This window comes from Oryctolagus cuniculus, chromosome 10 (assembly GCF_964237555.1).
Source record: "Oryctolagus cuniculus chromosome 10, mOryCun1.1, whole genome shotgun sequence".
Taxonomy (NCBI): Eukaryota; Metazoa; Chordata; class Mammalia; order Lagomorpha; family Leporidae; genus Oryctolagus; species Oryctolagus cuniculus.
The window spans coordinates 19457363-19476886 of record NC_091441.1 but is presented as its reverse complement, the minus strand read 5'-3'; the positions used below and the strand labels follow the sequence as shown (position 1 = coordinate 19476886).

General features: G+C 52.2%; 1 protein-coding gene across 21 annotated transcripts in view; it reads left to right on the top strand.

Moving 5' to 3' along the window:
• The window catches only part of ZNF532 (zinc finger protein 532), a 116930-nt gene extending 110135 nt beyond the window's left edge, over nt 1-6795 (top strand). For all 21 annotated transcript variants that reach the window (XM_070050105.1, XM_070050106.1, XM_070050107.1 and 18 more), the window contains 3 exons: nt 1649-1761; nt 3267-3414; nt 4653-6795. In XM_070050105.1, coding sequence (XP_069906206.1) covers nt 1649-1761; nt 3267-3414; nt 4653-5147 — 756 coding nt within the window. In that variant the 3' untranslated portion in view covers nt 5148-6795. The remainder of the gene's footprint in view (nt 1-1648; nt 1762-3266; nt 3415-4652) is intronic.
• Nucleotides 6796-19524: the final 12729 nt, after the last annotated feature.

Genomic DNA, 19524 nt, shown 5'->3' with positions numbered 1-19524 from the left:
TCCCATGTAGGTGGCACGAACCCAGGATGTGTGCCATCCTGTGCTGTCTCCCAGGTGCAGACAGCAATAGTAGGAAGGCAGGACTGGGAGGGGAGCTGGGACTGCGGTCTGGGCACCCACAGCAGGATGGGGTGGTCCAGATGGCATCACAGCGGCTGTGCCAAGCGCTCACCCTGGCGCTGCAAAAAAACTGAAACCCCTGCAGAGAAGCGATCTGCAAAAGTCTCCTGGAAAAACTTACTGGATTTCAAAAATTTTTGTATCAAAAGGTGCCATTAAGGGCATTTGGGTAAGGAAATAAATGAACTCTCTCTGTGCCTCAAAAAAATTATTTGAGAGGAATAGTTAGACAGTGACGGGGAGAAGAGACAGAAAGGTCTTTTACTCCTCAAATGGCCACAATGGCCAGAACTGCACTGATCCGAATCCAGGAGCTTCTTCCAGGCCTCCCACATGCATGCAGGGGCCCAAGCAGTGGAGGATGGCCCAAGTGCTTTCCCAGGCCATAGCAGAGGGATGGATTGGAAGAGGAGCCCATATGGGATGCTGCAGGTGGAGGATTAAGCTACTGTACTACAGTGCTGGCCCCTCAAATAACTTTTAAAAAGAATAAGTTTTCTTTGGGCCTGCACTGTGGCATAGCGGGTAAAGCCCACCACTTGCAGTGCCAGCATCCCATATCGGCACTGGTTCAAGTCCCAGCTGCTCCACTTCTGATCCAGCTCTCTGCTGTGGCCTGGAAAAGCAGTGGAAGATGGCCCGAGTCCTTGGGCCCCTGCACTGATGTGGGAGACCTGAAGGAAGCTCCCGGCTTTGGATCAGTGCAGCTCTGGCCTTTGCCGTCATTTGGGGAATGAATCAGCAGATAAAGACCTCTCTCTCTGCCTCTCCTTCTCTGTGTAACGCAGACTTTCGAATAAATAAATCTTAAAAATGTTTTCTCTGAAAGTTTTTAATCTTAATGATAAAATTTGGGGCCCACATTGTGGTGAAGCAGGTTAAGCCATCTGTGGTGCTGGCATCCCATATGGGCACCGGTCCAAGTCTCAGCTGCCTCACTTCCATTCCAGCTCCCTGCTGAGGAGCCTGGGCCCCGGCACCCATGTGAGAGACCAAGAAGAGGCTCCTGGCTCCTGACTTCGGCCTGGCCCAGCCTCTGCCCTTGGGGCCATTTAGGGAGCGAACCAGTGGAAGGAAGATCTCTAACTCTGCCTCTCAGATTTTTTAAGAAATGATTTTTTAAAAAATTTGAAAGAGTGATCTTCCATCTGCTGGTTCACTCCCCAAATGGCTGGGGCTGGGCCAGGCTGATGCCAGGAGCTTCCTCTGGGTCTCCCACATGGGTGCAAGAGCCCAAGCACTCGGCTCATCCTCTGCTGCTTTTGTAGGTGCATCAGCAAGGAGCTGGAATGGAAGTGGAACAGCCGGGACTTGAACCAGCTTCCCTATGGGATGCCGATGTTGCAGGCTGTGACTTAACCTGCTATGCCACAGTGTTAGCCCTGAATGATGAAAATTAGCCCATTCATGGTCACCCTAGTCCTTCTTTTATTGTCTTTAGAAGTTATGTTCCTAAATAATTACTTAACTTAAGCCATTATGAAAGAATTCTTAATGTTTAATGTGCTTCTCTTTTCTCCCTGTAAAGCAAATGAAGAAACACCCATGTCGCCAGTGTGACAAGTCGTTCAGCTCGTCGCACAGCCTCTGCCGCCACAACAGGATCAAGCACAAAGGCATCAGGAAAGTCTACACCTGCTCGTAAGTCCTGCTTCAGGTACCAGAAGACCCATACAGGGAAGCTGGCGGAAGGTCTTCTGTATTTGAAAGGCAGAGGTAGAGACAGTCCATCTGCTAGTTCATTCCTCAAATAGCCACATTGGCTAAGAGCTCCATCTGGGTCTCCTCTGTGGATGCAGGGGCCCCAGGACCTGAGCCATCCATGGTCCTCCCAGGCACATTAGACAGGTGGCTGGATCCAAAAGTAGGGCAGCAGGACCATGTGGGATGCCAGTGCTGCACGCAGTGGCTAAGCCCACTGTGCCGGCTCCAAGGCTCTTATCATTTAACCAGGAGCCTGTGCCTTGGTTTTTATTTATTTGAAAGAGTTAGAGAGCTTCCATTTGCTAGTTCACTCTCCAGAAGGCCACAAAGGCCAGAACTGGTCCAGGCTGAAGACAGGAACATAAGCAGGGAGCTGGATTGGAAATGGAACAGCCAGGACTCAAACTGGTGCCCTTACAGGATGCTGGCACTGCAGGTGGCAACTTCACCCAGCGCACACGGCACAAACCCAGAGGAGCCTGTGTTTTGTTATAGGAGGTGGCAGTTTGAATATGCTTCCCCTGGGCTCTGCACATGCAGTGTCAGCCGGCCAGTGCTGCCAGGCCACTTGTTTTACTCACGGCTTCAGGGGAGGCCCTGCAGGGCCCGGTCAGGGATTCAGTCCTTGGCTGGACCCTTTGCCTCCTGGCTGAAACCTACCATAGCAGACAGAGCGGCCCTTTCTCGGCTCACTCTATTGGCCAAGTGCCAATTCAAGTCCCAGCTGCTCCACTTCCAATTCAGCTCCCCTGTGAAGGCAGAAGATGGCCCAAGTGTTTGGGAGCCTGGGATGGAGCTCCTGGCTTCAGCCTGGCCCAGTTCCAACTGTTGTGGCCATCTGGGTAGTGACCCAGTAGATAGAAGCTCAGTGTTTCAAATAAAAGATTTTAGGGAAATTCACAAACCCAAGGGTATTTCAAAAAGTTTCACGGAAATGAAGGAATGTTTCTTTTCATGCAAAAAAAAAAAAAAAAAGGAAAGAAATTGGCAGTCCACGCATGGTTTTTCCATGAGCTGTTGGAAGTTGCCTGATATTTTCATCTATTACACAAGCAGATGTGTTTGAGTGAGTTTGAGCACACATGTTGATTGGTGCCTTGATGAGGCCAGTGAACCGGACACTGGTAACACAGCGTGAAAGGCGAGCATCAGTCATGACGCAAATGCCGAGAATACCCTGGAAACCTGACATTCTCTCCTTCAAAGTTCCAGCCATCTGGAATTAGACATTAAGTACTAGTTTAACCCAAGCTAGGAAACATCCCCTCTGAGCCCACTTAGGCTGGTCCTAGGGGGAGCACATGTCCCGTTCTTTCCCGAGCTGGAAGGTTCGAGCCCTAGCCCCCTTGCTTGCTTCCCCTTGCACCCCCGGTGTGGACAGCCATCTCTGAGCGTGGTGGGGAGGTGTGGTGGGGCTGACCGGCCTCCTCTCTGCTGCACAGGCACTGCCCGGACTCCCGGCGGACCTTCACCAAACGGCTCATGCTGGAGAAACACATCCAGCTCATGCACGGGATCAAGGACCCCGACCTGAAGGAAATGGCAGAGGCCACCACCGAGGAGGAGGCGGGAATAAAGGAGGACGCCAAGGTCAGACAGTGGCCCCGAGGTGGTCACATCGCCGCTGCCCGCCCCGTTCTCTCCACCTCCAGTCTTAATGCAGAGGTGCACAGCGGTGGCTCATGCCCGCCGCCCCCACGCTGGCCTCTTGTCTTGCTCCGGAAGGCCCTGTTCTCATCCTCCCAGCAGCAGCTTTAGGGCTTGAGTGCGATTTTGGCTCTCCCAAGGGTATGCTGACTTGGGGAGCTGCGCTCAGCCGGGGGAATGAACGCAGCTGACTTGCTTCCATGGGCACCTAGTAAGCACCGGCTCCTTCATGCCCTTGGCAGTGGTAGAAGTCAAGTTTGTGCTCCACTGCTCCGGTGACTGACAGTGGGCTTCAAGCAGGCAGTAGCATAAGGGGTCTTCAAAAAGTGGGTGTGAAGATGGCTTTGATTCAAAAGTTCTCAAGTCCTTGCATAAACTTCCCACAACTGCAGAGTGGAAAAATGGAGTTGATAGTCCACGTTTTTCACGTCTTCTTTGAAGCCCCCTGTCACCTATGAGCCTGTACCCAGGGGTGTGTGCCAGGCGCTGCAGGTGGCAAAGGCCCAAGATCCTGCAGCCACCGGGTGAGAGGTGTGGCGTGTACCTGGGAAGGGGCATGGCTGCCTTTTCCAGCAGTCTCAGCAGAAGACAAGCCAGACTCAACACACCGGAGCTCTGGGGCAGTTGAGGCACGTGCACACAAAGGGAGCTTCGGGCCAAGGCCGGGTGGCAGCTGCCCTGGGCCCAGGGAAGGAGAGACAGCGCAGAGCAAGGAGAGGAGGCGCCTCGTTGGTAGGGGGTCTGGGGGTTCTGAGGGGGTAGGGGCTTAGAGAGCTGAAGAGGAAGACGGGGCCAGCACAGCAGTGAAGTACGTGGGGGGGGGGGGCAGTGCACCCAGCAGGTCTCAGCCCACCCTGCAGCCTAGCCACGGGGAAAGCCAATGCCCCAGCCCTCCCGTCTCCCCCCGTACCCCGGCCTGCTCTCCCCTGAGCGCTTCCCCTCACTGGGGCTGGTCCCCCTCGCAGTGTCACCTATCAGCGCACTCTGCCTGCTGTCGTGCCACTGGCTGCAGTGACTCCGGGGAACCCAGGTCCTGGAGGGTGGGTGGGGGGACACGTGGCTTCTGATAGCCCAGCCCCAACCCCCCCCCCCCCCACCGGCTCCAGCCCTCCCCAGGCCGGGTCACCTGTCAGCCACCGGCAGCGCCATTTCAGTCTCGGCTCGGGTGTCGTTCTCCGCAGGTGCCCAGTCCCAAGCGGAAGCTGGAAGAACCAGTGTTGGAGTTCCGGCCTCCACGCGGGGCCATCACGCAGCCGCTCAAGAAGCTCAAGATCAACGTGTTTAAGGTGCACAAGTGCGCCGTGTGCGGCTTCACCACCGAGAACCTGCTGCAGTTCCACGAGCACATCCCCCAGCACCGCTCGGACGGCTCCTCCTTCCAGTGCCGCGAGTGCGGCCTGTGCTACACGTCGCACGTCTCGCTCTCGCGCCACCTCTTCATCGTGCACAAGCTCAAGGAGCCGCAGCCCGTGGCCAAGCAGAACGGGGCCGGCGAGGACGCCCAGCAGGAGAACAAGCCGAGCCCCGACGACGAGGCCGCCGACGGCGCCATGTCAGACAGGAAGTGCAAAGTGTGTGCGAAAACCTTTGAAACGGAAGCTGCCTTAAACACGCACATGCGGACACACGGCATGGCCTTCATCAAGTCCAAAAGAATGAGCTCGGCGGAGAAGTAGCCGCGGCCGAGGCCTCGCCCGGGCGGCGGCTGCAGGGCTGCTCCTCGGCCGGGCCCGGGGCACAGGCGGGACGGGGTCACGGTCAGAGTTTGTATATATTCAAAGGAATAACTTTTTATACTCTTTGTTACATGTTTGTATCAGTATTTAGTGGAACACGTTTTCCGTTGTTTTTTTGGGTTCGTTTTTTTTTGTACGGTTTCTTTACGACAGCGTTCTTAGTACGGGCAGTTCCTGAATTCAGATCCACCCTTTTGTACGTTACGGATTTGGATGTGTTCACCAAGTATAGGCTAGAATAAAGGCCTTTTTTAGTGTTTTTAATTTTTGGAATTCACTACATCCCCTGTAGGCAAGTGCGGGTCTCGGCAAACACTAGGCCCTCCCGCTGTCTCCGCCGGGTCGCGCGGGCCGGAGCCGGCTGGCCGCTGGCCGCCTTGCCCGCAGTGGCGGGGCAGGGCAGGGGGCGAGGCTGGCTTCCGGAGCCCACGGAGACACGGAGCCGAAAGGGCTGGACTACCCCCGGCTACAACCCCGTCGTTAGACCCAGAGCTGCCTGCAGCCAGGTTTCTGTCACGTAATTTATTAACTACTACAGAGACACAACTAAGAATATCAAGTATTCCTCCGGCTCTTGACAGGAAATACAAGTCGCAGTCAACTTAACCCTTTGCTGTCCAAACAGTTGGCATTTCCTGCTGTGGGTGCTACTGCCAAATGTTCTGGAACCTAGAGTTGGGATGCACACCTCCAGCCACCGACGTATCAATGCAGCAGCCAGCGCGTGGCCCGCGGCCACCGGGTGAAGCCCCGAGCCGACCGGCCTCGCGCCCCCGCCGTGGATAAGCTGAGCTCCCGCGGCCCTTCGGCGGCAGCTCTTGGTGAGAGCTGTGCTTTTGGGTTTCTGTTTGGCGTTTTCTTTTTGCATTTTGTATCTTGTATTTATCCCGGAACACGTTTTATACTTTTCTGTTTGTTTGTAAGACATCCTCTTGTGTATATAGAGATCCTTGCATGATATACTGTAGCCAACATCCGGTTCCTCAGAAGGTCTTGCTGCTGTCAGGTGTTTGCACTACACCCGTCGTAACTGTATTAAACACATTTCAGATGTAAATAAACGTGGGACGTTTGGCCCTTGTGCTTCTGAGAGCGCGTTCTTGCTGGCGGGTCTCTGGCACCTCCGTGATGCTTAGGAAGCCACGGCGGTCCTGCTCCGGCCCCAGGGAAGGAGGGCACCTCCGCTCTCCGTGACCAGCCTTTCCTCACTCGCTCGTTGGCTCCATCAGGACATCGGTACAACCCAAGGGCGGGATAAGCATTCCTCAACTTGAAAAGTCGATTGCTGTTACTTGTTCTAGTTCCCTGTTTTGCTCCAAGCTGTACTCATAGCACTTTCATATGTCTCTGCATTTGGACTTTGCAATAAGCCCGTGTGGTGGGCCACACAGGTCTGAAGAGCCTCGTTTTATGGTCAAGGGAGCCGAGCTCAGATGAACTGCTTTGCCTAACCCCTCACAGGCGGTCAGTGGCTTTGCATATGAGAACCCAAATACTTTGCTCTCAATCTAGTGCTCGCTCTATGTGGTTATGTACATATTGGCAAATATTCACCTATGAGACAAATAAAACGTATGTGCAAAACACAGTACTAGAAGTTCTGTTTTTGGCACTGGGGCTTTTCTGAGATAACCTGATAGTCTTCCTACTCTTTACTGCCCAGAAATGCTCGATTCTATGAAGTTAACGTGTTCAGGGTCTAGTTGAATGCACAAGGAGCCTTCCCAAACTACAGGGCTCCAAACAGGGAGGAACTGGAATCCAGGGTAGTGGACCCTGCACCGTGCTGCAGCCCTGGAAGGAAGTCGGAGTGGCTCAGCTGGCAGAGGACATGAGGGCATTACCTGCAGCTCAGCTCAGAGAGCAGGAGACAGAATTCATGCAGCAGGCCAGTTGTCAGGAAGGACAAAGTGAGAAGAGCCCAGAGAGAATAGAACTGGGACGACTCAGTGTGGAAAACTCAGCCACGGTGGACACGGTGAATGCTGAGCAGAAATCCTCATTGGGATTTCAGTTCTGCTGTTCACCTGTTGTCCATGCCGACCATGGGCACAACAGGGAGGCCAGCACTGGACCCACGGCATGGCCCTGTGCAGTGTGTGCAGTGTGCTTACGGGGCCGTTTACCGTTCAGGGGAGAAGCAGCAGTCGAGGCTAAAAGAAGCGTCAGCTGCAGTGGATAAGAGCCTTTAGTGGCAGACGAGGAGTTCCTTGGACGGGGGTGACGAGACCGGGCGAGTTGGCGACAGTGTTCAGGGAGGGTGGAGGAGTGCATCTAGGACAGGTCAGGTCATGCTGTGGTCACAGCACTGGAGTCGTCTCTGGCTGAGCACAAACTCCTTTCTTGCTTACACTCACTGTCCCTCGTGGGTTGGCTGGAGGCAGGGCTCCTTATCTCCTAGTGCCATTCTCCCCCATCATGAAAATTACAAGTGCCTGTAGCAAAGGGAGATAACAGTTCAGTGCTCACAGTCACTGGCCACAACCTGTCACAGACTCCCACCCCGTCACAAGGAGGCCAGCAAGTGCGGCGCCCTCCTGTGTGCCAGGCAAGCTCCACGAGAGACCAGCACAGGAAGACCACTTACGCCGATGCAACCGTGATGCTGACAGTGTGAGGACCTGACCTAGAGCGATGGGAGTGGCTTAGGAAAAGGCTTCAGTGGTCCCTGGCATTTCAGAAATAGCACCGAGGGCATTTCCTGTGAAGGAGCAGAGAAAGAACTGGTCTCCAAGTTCAAGCTCAGACGATTTCTTAAATTTTTCTCAAGGTTTAAGTAAAAACCAAAGTTAGGAGATGGCTATAGGGAAGAGAATGAGTTTCCGTCAGATAAACGTGCAAGCTGTGTTTCATTTCTGAATATCTGGGCGATTTTATTTTGCTTATCAATAAATAAGAACAAAGCATAAAGAATACAGTAAAATTCTACTTAAAAGTGAGCCAAGGGAAATGTCGTAAGTGGCACAGACCACCTCCTCCACCTCTGCACCTTTCCTGCAGGATGCTCCCTCTGGCCGGTCAGTGGAACAACTCACACAGCCACCCCAGGGCTCTCCTGGGTGCACCTCGCCAGTGGCCTGGGGCTTGCGAGTTTCCAGCCCAGGGCCTTGTACCAACAGTGAGGTTTTCTCTAATATGTTTATCGTGCTGTGAGTGCCGTTTCTTTTTAAATGCCTGTGTGGGGGAGCGGGGGGAAGGAAAATGGAAGAGCATCATACACTACTACTCAGGATGGCCCTTCCCTCGCTCAGCGTGCCCAGCGTGGAGAGCTCTTCATGCCACAGACTCCACACGGCACACGTGGCACCCGCTCCGGCTGCTCCGAGGCCCCAGCCTGTAGCCCTTCAACGTGGCTGTCTCTCCTACAGAAGGAACTCAGACTCCGTGACCTTCAACATCTGGCTCCTACTCAGCGATAGTTCATTCTGCGCTAAAACGGGTCCTGCACCTTCTTGTTTCCTTGGAAGGTTTGTGTTTTCCTTGCTGCACCTCACATTCTTGCCAAGTTAATCGCAAGCCTTGGGCACACAACAACGTGAACTTACTTACTGCAAAGATCATGGTAACCACAAAGCAGAAGTCTACAGTGGAAGCACAGAGCAGAAGAGATTCAAGGCACACTACTAAAGAAAGCCAACTCTCAAACACAGCAAGCGAAGAACAGTCTATTCCGGGCAACTAGAAAGTAAGTGGTAAGTTCTTGCCTGTCAATAATTACTGTGAACCTAATGGAATAAGTTTTCCAATAGAGTCCCTGTAATAGCTTAAGAAAATAAGACTCAATTCTGTGCTGCCTACAGGAGACACACCTTTCAGGATGCAGAGAATGAAAGATGATGTGGTGAGAGATATTTCATGCAGGTGAAAACCAAACGGCATCAGGTAGCTACTTACAGCCGACAAAATAGACTCCGAGTCAAACACTAGAGAGACATACACACAAATATAATTAAGGATTGAGCTAGATACAGCAATTGTAAGTATGTATACACACACACCGCCCCCCCCCCTCCACCAACATCAAAGCACTTCAATTTTTATAGCAATAGACCCAAAGGGAGAGAGAAATTACAATGTAGTAGTAGTATTCCATACCCTATTCACAACAGTGGACACAGTGCCCAGATAGAGTATTCAGAAAATAATCAGTTTCAACTACATTTCAGACCAAATGGACCGGGCGTGGCTCATGGGCAGTGGAATACACAGTAAGTACACACGAAGCTTTCTCCAGGATGGATCATACGTTAGATCCCAAAATCAGACTGAACAAATTAAAGATGATTGAAACCAGAACTGTATCTTCTGACCTCAGTGATAGAAAACTAGAGGTCTTAGGAGAAACTTTAGAAAATTCACAAATATGTAAGAAATTAAACAACGTGGCTTCTTGGTTCAGAAAGATAAAGATACGCCAACACCTACGGGATGCGGCCGGGGTGCAAGGCTGACCTTGCAACTCGCCTAGTGCCGTCTGGCTCAGAGCACTGTTTTCACACGCGTTTTCCCATCTGTACAGCCCTTGGGGATTTTTGTGAACGTTTTGGTAAAGACACATACACTAGATACCACATCCATGGTCGTCACCGAGCCACATCTAGGAACGTGCTCGCTTGTGTTTGCCGCATCCTTCGGCAGCACAGGCTCTGGGGAGGCCTCGTCTTGTTTCAGTCAGTCCCGACAGGCTGCAGATAGCACACCAGGAAAGGTTTAACTTCAAAGTGCAGGAAGGGACTACAGACATCTGTGGGCTGGACCACGGGGTGCTGCGGCACCCAGGGGCTAGCAGGAGTGAAGAGCCACCCTCACCGAGAAGCTGCGCGGAGGTGGGGGGTGGGGCTGTGCATGGAGCCGCTGCCAGAGCTGCGGTGGTGCCAAGAGGCTGTGGGAGGGTGATGACCAGGAAGCCGACTTCCTGCCTGCACCTCCCACCCGCCAAAGCTAAATAAAGACCAGAGGACGAGGAAGCCACGGGATCAGCCTGTGGACGTCAGCACGTCGGGCACAGAGGCCAGGGCAGGGCGGGTGGGGAGATCCGGGGTGCAGGGCAGGGTCAGAACGAGCCAGTAGCCTCTCTCACGTCTCACCATGGATGTGTATTTCTCCCTGGCAGGCTGTCCGGTGGAACAGAGGACGTGGGATCTACATTGACCTCTCTCTCGGTACCCCACCAGGACTAACCTGCAAGAACACCCTTTCCCTCGTAGTTTTTTCTCAAGGAGACAGAATAGCATTGTCCCGAAAACTTTCCTTACCAGTTTCTAAATTCCACGTACGAGGTTAGCGCCGAGTCATTACGCAGCACCGTCTCGTCTATTTAAGGGAACTGATCGTTCAGTTTGCCGTTGGATTGCAAGCTGCTTATTCTCAAGCTTTTCTAGTTAGACGGTAAATTACCCTGCCATGGCAGACCTGCTTCTAAACACACTTCTTTGCAAGGCTGTGTTTTTATCTACGGGGGTCTGTAATTAGAGTCTGCTGTAGCATATCTGCAGCACAGTTCCACGAAGTGTGGGTTTAGCCCCAACTGTAATTTTCTGACCTCTAGGTCAAGCTGGGCTTAATTGGATGGGTCATTTCTGGATGATACCATTTGTTTTATGCAAAAGAACAAGGCAGGCACAGATCAGCTGACCAAGAAGATGGCGTGGTTTTGAAAAGCATTTACAGAGGGGCCAGCGCTCTGGCGTAGCAGGTAATGCCACCAACTACAGTGCCGGCATCCCACATGGGCAGCGATTTGCGTCCTGGCTGCTCCACTTCTGATCCAGCTCTCTCCTGTGGCCTGGGAAAGCAGTAGAAGATGGCCCAAGTCCTTGGGCCCTTGCACCCACGTGGGAGACCCGAAAGAAGCTCCTGGCTCCTAGCTCCGGATCAGCCCAGCTTCAGCCATTTGTGGCCATTTGCCACAGCAGACGGAAGGTCTGTTTCTCTCTGCCTCTCTAACTCTTTTCACATAAACAAACCTTTAAAAAACAAGGATGAAAAGTGCCCACAGGGAAGAGAGCTGTGTCTTTGAGACTTTGGAAAAGTGCAGAGGATGCATCTGTACATGGGGGTCATGGGCGTTGGTCTTCATTTTGCCAGTTCAGTGTCCAAAGTGTTGGACATCTACCACTGCAGAATCCTGGCTCGAGACACATCCTGCTCCTACTGCAGGAGCCACAAAGTCATGCGCCACGACCCCCTGGTAGCCTGACCCCCAGGCACGGGGTGACCAATGCTTGACCAATGCCTGAGTAGATGTCAGAAGCAAGCGGGGACAATTTCAATGCACCTGTGCCAGTGACACAGTGGTGCCTGGGTAGAGAGCTCCACCTGTCAGGTCAGGAGAGAGAAGTCAAGTCTGCCTCTGGGAAGCGCTGAACCATGCTGGACCGAGTGCCCACGTCATGGTGGGACACCGCAGGAGACCATCTCGGGTGGGTGTCTGGCTAAGCGGTTCAACTGCCACGTGGGATGTCTGCCTCCCACATCAGCTCAGCTTCCGTTCCAGCTTCCTGCCAATGCACACCCTACGATGGAATAGGGGATGGCCCGAGCAGCTGGGTCTCTGCCCCCCATTTGGGAGATGTGGAACGAGTTCATGGCTCCTGGCTTTGGCCTGGCCCAGCCCAGCCCTGACTACTGCAGGCATTTGAGGAGTGAACTAGCACATGGCAACTTTTTGTGTTTCTCTTTAAAGAACAAAAGACACTGTTCAAACAACACACTAGTGTCAGTTACTCTAGAAGAGACTTCACAAGGTAAATGTAAGGGCGTCCTTTCAGGATCTCTAGGACCAGCCCTAGAAGACCCGCCTCCCCTCCTGCCACCTCCCCAACCTCCTCTCCCACGTCTTCTCACCCCTCACTCCCTGCGTTCAGTCTTGCCACGCTGGTCACATCCCCACCACAGGACCTTGGCACTTGCTGTTCCCTCTTGGGGAATGTAATTCCTAGTTGTTCTCCTGGGGGCCTTTTCACATTTTCAGGCCAGCTCAGGAGCCCCTGCTTGGGGACCCTTTCCCCATCGCCTCCACACACGCACCTGCCCGCACCCAGCCCCCAGCAGCACGCACCGCATCCCCGTCACCATCTCTTCCCGGCACCACTCTGCTTCCCGGCACGGTCCAGGCCCAGCATTCGCATGCCCTCTGATAGAGGAGCATTTCCGGCGGCTCTGTGAACCCCGCCCTGCTCATCTGCAGTCCCCGTGCCCTCTCGCTGCGAGAGCCATTTTTCACTTTGCGGTCTGAGAGCCGCGGGTATTAGTTACTTCCCACCCCACCCCCAATCAAGCTGATCCTCACTCATCAGCCCAGTTTCTTGTTTTCTCAAACTGATCGACCAACGAAGAGGGGCCGGGGCGGCCTCGACTAAAGTGACTGTGACATTAATAATGGCCCCAGGCAGCTTCAGGAAGTGACAGGCCTGTGTTCAGGGAATGAGGTCCATTTATTTATTTTCTTGTCCTATTTTTAATAATGCTCAGCACGCTGCCTTGTATGACACAGGTGCCCAAAATATCTCTGTAAATACATCTTCATAAACATACCTGGAACCCTGCTTGGGCATAATGTCATCTCTTAGGGGCTGGGACAAGCGTCAGTCTCGAGTCACTCACGACTCAGAAGTAGGATTTCCTTCTTCCCATTTATTAAGGTGGGTTTATTAAGGTGGTATTTTAAAAGAATCAGATAGTTCTGATTACAAATGATTACAGTGTGGGTGGGTTCTGCTCTTATTTTTCCATTTGACAAAAGAATATTTGACATTGAACTCTAAAAGCAGTATCATCCTTATGTTCAGTGACAGGACATCAGCAACTGACTTGGGAATAAATCCAGGCTTCTAATCACTTGTAAGTATACAGGTTAGTTCAACCTCTAGTATTTTTACCCCCACTTTTTTTTTTTTTTAAAGATTTATTTGAAAGACAGAGTTACAGAGAGAGTTAGAGACAGAGAGAGGTCTTCCATCTGCTGGATCACTCCCCAGATGGCCACAACAGCCGGAGCTGCGTCGATCCGAAGCCAGGAGCCAGGAACTTCTTCCGGGTCTCCCACACGGGTGCAGGGGCCCAAGGACTTGGGACATCTTCTACTGCTTTCCTAGGCCATAGCAGAGAGCTGTATCGGAAGAGGAGCAGCCGAGACTAGAACCGGTGCCCATATGGGATGCTGGTGCTTCAGACCAAAGCTTTAACTTGCTGTGCCACAGCACCAGTCCTCTACCCCCACCCACACACTTTTTAAATGTACCAAAGATAAGCAAATGAAGTATGAGGGTTCTTCCAAGCAATGTCATAGAAAATGCATACTACCAAAAAAAATGCATAGACAAAGTATTTTTAAACTTTTCCCCAAGCCAAAATATATGCAGCTTTATTAAAGATTCTTATCATAGAAACTCCTGGTATTTCAGGCAGGACTTGGGCAGACAATCATTAACAGTAACAGTAACTTTCAGCTCCCTTCAGTGGGCTACCAAAGGTCAAAAAGCTGCTCTGGGGACTGTGAGGTAGCTGGTGATGCTGGCATCCCATATGGGCACCGGTTCAAGTCCCAGCTGCTCTACTTCCAATCCAGTTCCCTGCTAATGGCCTGGGAAAGCAGAAGATGGCCCAAGTTCTTGGGCCCCTGCACCCAAGTGGGATACCCGGATGAGGCCCCTGGCTCCTGGCTTCGGTCTGGCCCAGCCCTGGCTGCTGTGGCTATTTGGGGAGTGAACCAGCAGATGAAAGACTTCTCTCCGCCTCTCTGCAACTCTGTCAATGCATCTTTTTTAAAAAAAATTTTCTGCATTCTTCTAACAGTTGACAAAACACAGTACTCTAAGCTGTCGTCGCGAGACACAGTTATGGTAACTGCACACCCACCACCGGGCCCCTGCAGCACCTGCAGCTCTGAGCCTGGGCAGTTTCCAGTCTCCACTTTCCACAGGGTTCTCCCGGCGTTGCCACCATCAGCCGCACCCCACTTCCTCTCGGGGGCCTTTTCCCCCTTTATCGCAGGGCGGGTTTTCGGCTGGGGTTCTGGCTTTGGAGGAGCTGGTTGAGCCGACAACTTCGTGAATCCTCTCCTCTGGGGCTTGGCCTCTGCTCTTCCAGCGTCCCCTTCAGGCATCCTCTCGGGCCTGGTGGCAGCTGCGGGACGGGACGGAGGCACAGGCATGCAGCGGTGTGCAGGGCGCGGTCGGTCCTGGGTCGTTTTTGCCTCCTCTTCACACTGTTCCAAACTCATCTGATTTCCTCTTGTACTTTTGGCATGGAGGGCTGTAACGCTGACAAACATCTGCTCTCTGACGTTTTTGCATCATGAGTTCCAACTTAACGCCCTCAAACAACTGCACAAGGCAGGCCGATTTCGTGGCTTTCCAGATGGGAACACTCAGTTCCTGCACTTAAAGCCTTGGCACCCAACTGGATTCCCTTTTTATGCTTAAAGTTGTTGCCTTCTCTATAGTTCCAGGTTGGATGCTTTCATTTTTTGCTTTTGTTTAAAATTTGAAGAAGAGAGACAGACAGAGAGCTCCTGTGGGCCTGCAATGGCCAGGGCTGGAACGCGGCTGAAGCTGCGAGCAGGCAGTTCAGTTTGTGTCTTCCATGTGCCCAGGATCCGCAGGAAGCTGAATTCAGGCAGCTGGGACTTGAGTCCAGATGCTCAGATATGGGATGAGGGCCTCCCAAGGGACATCTTTCCCGCTGGGCCAAATGCCCGTCTGAGTAGTACTGACCGCGACCAAGTTCCTCACTGTTTTGAAACAGTCCCCTTCATGCCTTGTGTCTGGTAATCTATTTTTTTTTAAGAAACCGTTTACTCTAGAGGGCCTTAACTATTTCAGCTTATATACTTAAATATTTTTCCTTTAAGCCGCTAACAAAAATAGTGAATAGTAATAAGTTGCCACAATAGCTAATGCTTATTAAGTAAGGGTGTCTCGCAGCCCAAGTCCTCCGAGGTGCTCCTATTCATGATCTGAACAAGTACCACCTAAATGTCACTCATCAGCTGTGCAGGTTTTAGGAGTATAAGAGCAGAAGTATTATTTATTTACAATGGGACAGGAACTCGATTACTTAATAAATTATCTAAATTTTGGAGCCAGTGCTGTGGTGTAGCAGGCTAAGCCACTGCCTGCAGAGCCAGTATCCCCTGTGGGCACTAGTTCTAGTCCCAGCTGCTGCATTTCTGATCCAGCTCTCTGCTATGGCCTGGGAAAGCAGTACAGGACGGTCCAAGTCCTTGGGGCCCTGTACCCACATGAGAGACCCGGAAGAAGCTCCTGGCTTCATATGGGCCCACTTGGGGAGTGAACCAGCAGGTGGAATACCTCTCTGTCTCTCTCTCTGTGACTAACTCCACCTCTCAGATAAATGAATAAATCTTTAAAAAATAAAATTATCTAGATCTCCAATCCTAAGAGGTAGACATTCTTGGCATCCTCATTTTCCAGATGAGATCAGTGGATCCTGCAATGGCCCTTGGCCACAGAGCTAGTAAGCGACGGCCCTGGCTCCTAACCATGACACACACTGCACCGGGAAAAGCCCAGCAAGATGGACAGAGCACGGTGCCTGCCCTCCGCGCCCCCGCCCAGGAGCTGCAGGTCTGCAGGAGAGAGCGAGGTAGAAGTAAGTGTCCGCAGCACTAGGAGGCGAGGGGAAGATGCAAAGTGACCGGGCAGCAGCGGCCAGGCTGCCCGCGGAGCCCACGCACACCAGAGCTCAGGCGCAGCGGGGACTCTCCCCAAGAGTCACACCCACTCAGAGTGAGGAGGAGACGATGGATGCTGCTCCGGAAGAGGTGGGTTGGGACAAGGGTGCCCCAGACACAGGGCGTGGCAGGGACAGAGAACAATGGAGAGACAGTCCCAGGTGTGTGAGGAGCGGGGCAGCGGCCACAGGCAGCCGGAAGTGCAACCGAGCCAGGGCCGCTCTCAGGGGCGGAAGTGTTCTGGAGTCTGAATGAGATTTTCAGACGCCATCATTAGATTTTCAAGGCAGACAGCAGAGTTACTATTTACAGAAGCCTTTCTGGAGAGGGCATATTTGCACCGTGAGAAATCCACATGGACATATTTTAGGTTTTCTTCAAGTGGGTGTCAGCATCACTTCCTTCCCTGGATGTGTGTTCTAAACACCCATGGTGGACGCGTGAGCACGAGCCCTACTGCACTGACTTCTCCACCCCGGAGGTGCGGATCAGCCCCCCACGGAGGACCTCTTCCAGAGTCCAGCAATTGCATCGCCATCCACACGAGCATCGCGAATCCCCTCTTAAACCATCATTCATCCCAGTACAAGGGGACTTTAAAAAGTTTGACAAAGGTGCTGAGAACACACATCGCAAAAACAGCAGTCTTTTCAATAAATGGTGTAGGGAATATTGGATACTCACATGAAGCATCAACCTCGGCACTTCTCTCTCACCCTATACAAAAAGCAACTCCACTTGCATTAAAGACGTAAATGTAAGGCCTGAAACTGTGAAATTATTAGAAGGCAATACAGTAGAAATGCTTCCAGTTGTTGGAATGGACATGGATTTTTTTTTTTTTTTTTTTGGCTAAGACCCCAAAAGCACAGGAAACAAAGCAAAAATAGACATGAGGAATTTCACAGAGTTAAAAGAGGAGCAAAGAAAATAATCAAAAAAGAGACAGAATGGGAGAAAATCTTTGCAAACACTACATCTGACAAGGAGCTAATAGCTAGAACATCTAAGCCGCTTGACTGAACGGTAGGAACAAATGAGCCGATGTAAAAGTGGGCAGTAGATCTACACTGACTTTCTCCAAGGAAACCACACAAATGGTCAACAGACACAGGAAAAATCACTCAGCATCGCTCTTCATCAGGGAAACGCAAATCAAAGCCATCCCGAGACATCCTCTCACCCCAGCTAGATTGGAGACAAAAGACAAGAAAACAAGGGCTGGCGAGCAGGTGGAGGAGAGAGAACCTGCACGCTCTGGTGGACATGTGACTTAGGACACGCATTGTGGAGGACAGTACAGAGGTGCCTTGAAGACTAGAAACAGAACTGGCATACGGTGCAGCAATCCCGCTCCTGGGTACACATCCGAGGGAAACGAGATCCGTCTGTTGAAGAGACTTCTGTACTCTCACGTTCACTGCAGCACTACTCACAAAGACAGTGAAACGGAATCCACCCAAATGTCCATCTGTGGATGAATAAAATGTTGTATGTACATGCGACGGGATAATGTGTTTTTTTTTTTTTAACTTGAGACTCACCAGGAAAGGAGGGGGAGGCCGAGAGAGAGACAGAGAGAGACTTCAAGAGAGAGGGACAGAGAGAGACTTCGAAAGAGAAGGAGAGAGAGACTTCGAGAGAGAGGGAGAGAGAGACTTCGAGAGAGAGGGAGAAAGAGACTTTGAGAGCGAGGGAGAGAGAGAGAGAGAGAGAGACCTAGAGACAGGCAGACTGAGAGAGACTGGCCTAGAGAGACACAGAGACTGAGAAAGAGAGACCTAGAGCAAAGAGAGACACAGAGACCAAGAGAGACCTAGAGCGAGAGAGAGCGCCCTAGAGAGTGAGAGAGCTCTAAAGAGACCTAGAGAGCGAGCTCAAGTGACTGAGACCAAGACCGACCGAGACAGAGTGAGAGCGAGACCAAGACCAAGACAGATCGGTCCTACCCACTGGTTCACCTTCCAGATACCTGCAATGGTCTGGGCCAATGACAGGTTCTGGGACTTCAACTTGAGCCATCACTGTTGCCTACCCCCAGGGTCCACACTAGCAGGAAGCCTCTGTCTGAAGAAGGAGCCAGGTTTCAAACTCAGGTGCTCCCATAAGGGACGCTGTCACCTCACCACTAGGCTAAACGTCCTCTCCTGAAATTACTAGCCATAAGAAGGGTCAAGTCCTGTGACAATAAGCAGGCCGTTAAGTGACTAAGCGGGGCCAGGAAAGTCAGTGCAGCATGATCAGTCATGCGTGGAATCCAGAGCCACCATTATCATAGAGGTTGAGCGTGGTGCTTCCCAGAGGCTGAGGAGAGCAGAGGCGAGGGAGGGATGGCAAAGACTGAGGAGGAACAGGCCCCAGGTTCTTGGACAGGAGTAGGAGGCTCTGGAGGGGCCGGCGCTGTGGTGTAGCGGGCGAAGCCGCCACCTGCAGTGCTGGCATCCCATATGGGCACCGGTTTGTGTCCCGGAAGCTCCACTTCTGTTCCAGCTCTCTGCTGTGGCCCGGGAAAGCAGGGTGGGATGGCCCAGGTCTTTGGGCCCCTACACTCACCCGGGAAGCTCCTGGCTCCTGGCTTCAGATCAGCCCAGCTCTGGCCATTGCAGCCAACTGGGGAGTGTCTCTGCCTTTCCTTTTCTCTGCGTAACTCTGACTTTCAAGTGAATGGATAAATCTTTAAAAAAATAAAAGAAAAAGGCTGTTCTGGAGTTCTACTGCACAGCAGGGGACCATGGGTAACAATGTACTGTGTATCTATCTACAAAACGCTAGAAGATTTTGCATGTTTCCACCAAAAAGAGACAATAAATGTTCGAGATGGTTATGTTGTCCCTGTACGGAGCAGTGCACAGTGTATACAGGTATTGGGCTATTGCATGGTACCCAATAAATGTGTACAACTTTTAGGCATCAGTTAAAATTAAAGTGTGAGAAAGATGAGCCCAAACTGCCTCCAGCCTCCTCACTCCCAGATCCTTCGCCTCGGTCCCGATCCTGAAAATCTACTCTCACTCCCAGCTTTGTCCATGCTCTGCCGCGCTCACCTCCTGAAGCCCATTCTCAGGTCTCATCTTTGAAATACCCTTAAGAGCCGAGTCGTGTTCCCTTCTGCGTCTGCTTACTCTGCTTTACGTCAACGTCCGGTCTCAGCCAGATCTCGTGTTCCAGGGGGAAGAAGAGACCGGAGCCCTCCGAGAGCAAGCATGGGGTCTTGTCTCCGATCTGCTCCCAGCTGCTGAGGTAGGACCTGAGGAAGGGTCTGTTGATGAAGCTACAGATGTTCCTGGAGATCAGGGCGTCTGCCAGAGGGGAGGCAAGAAGCAAGGGCCGCATACGCCGGGCTTCCATGGAAGTGGGCTGGCTCTGGGAGACGAGCGAGAGGGGAGAGTAGGAAGGACCCCAGAGAGGGCCGCGTGTGCACAGTGAGACCTTCAGGTTTCATGTTGAAGGCAGCTGAATGACTCGGGGCGAGAGCGGGGACAGACTATTCTACTGTAGCGAGTACTTTCAATGTCATGTGACTTCAAGGATGGGGGACCGAAGGTGACAGGGACGGAGACAAGAACTGAAGATGTCTGAGGATTATCCTTTTTTATATTTATTTGAGAGGCAGAGTTAGAG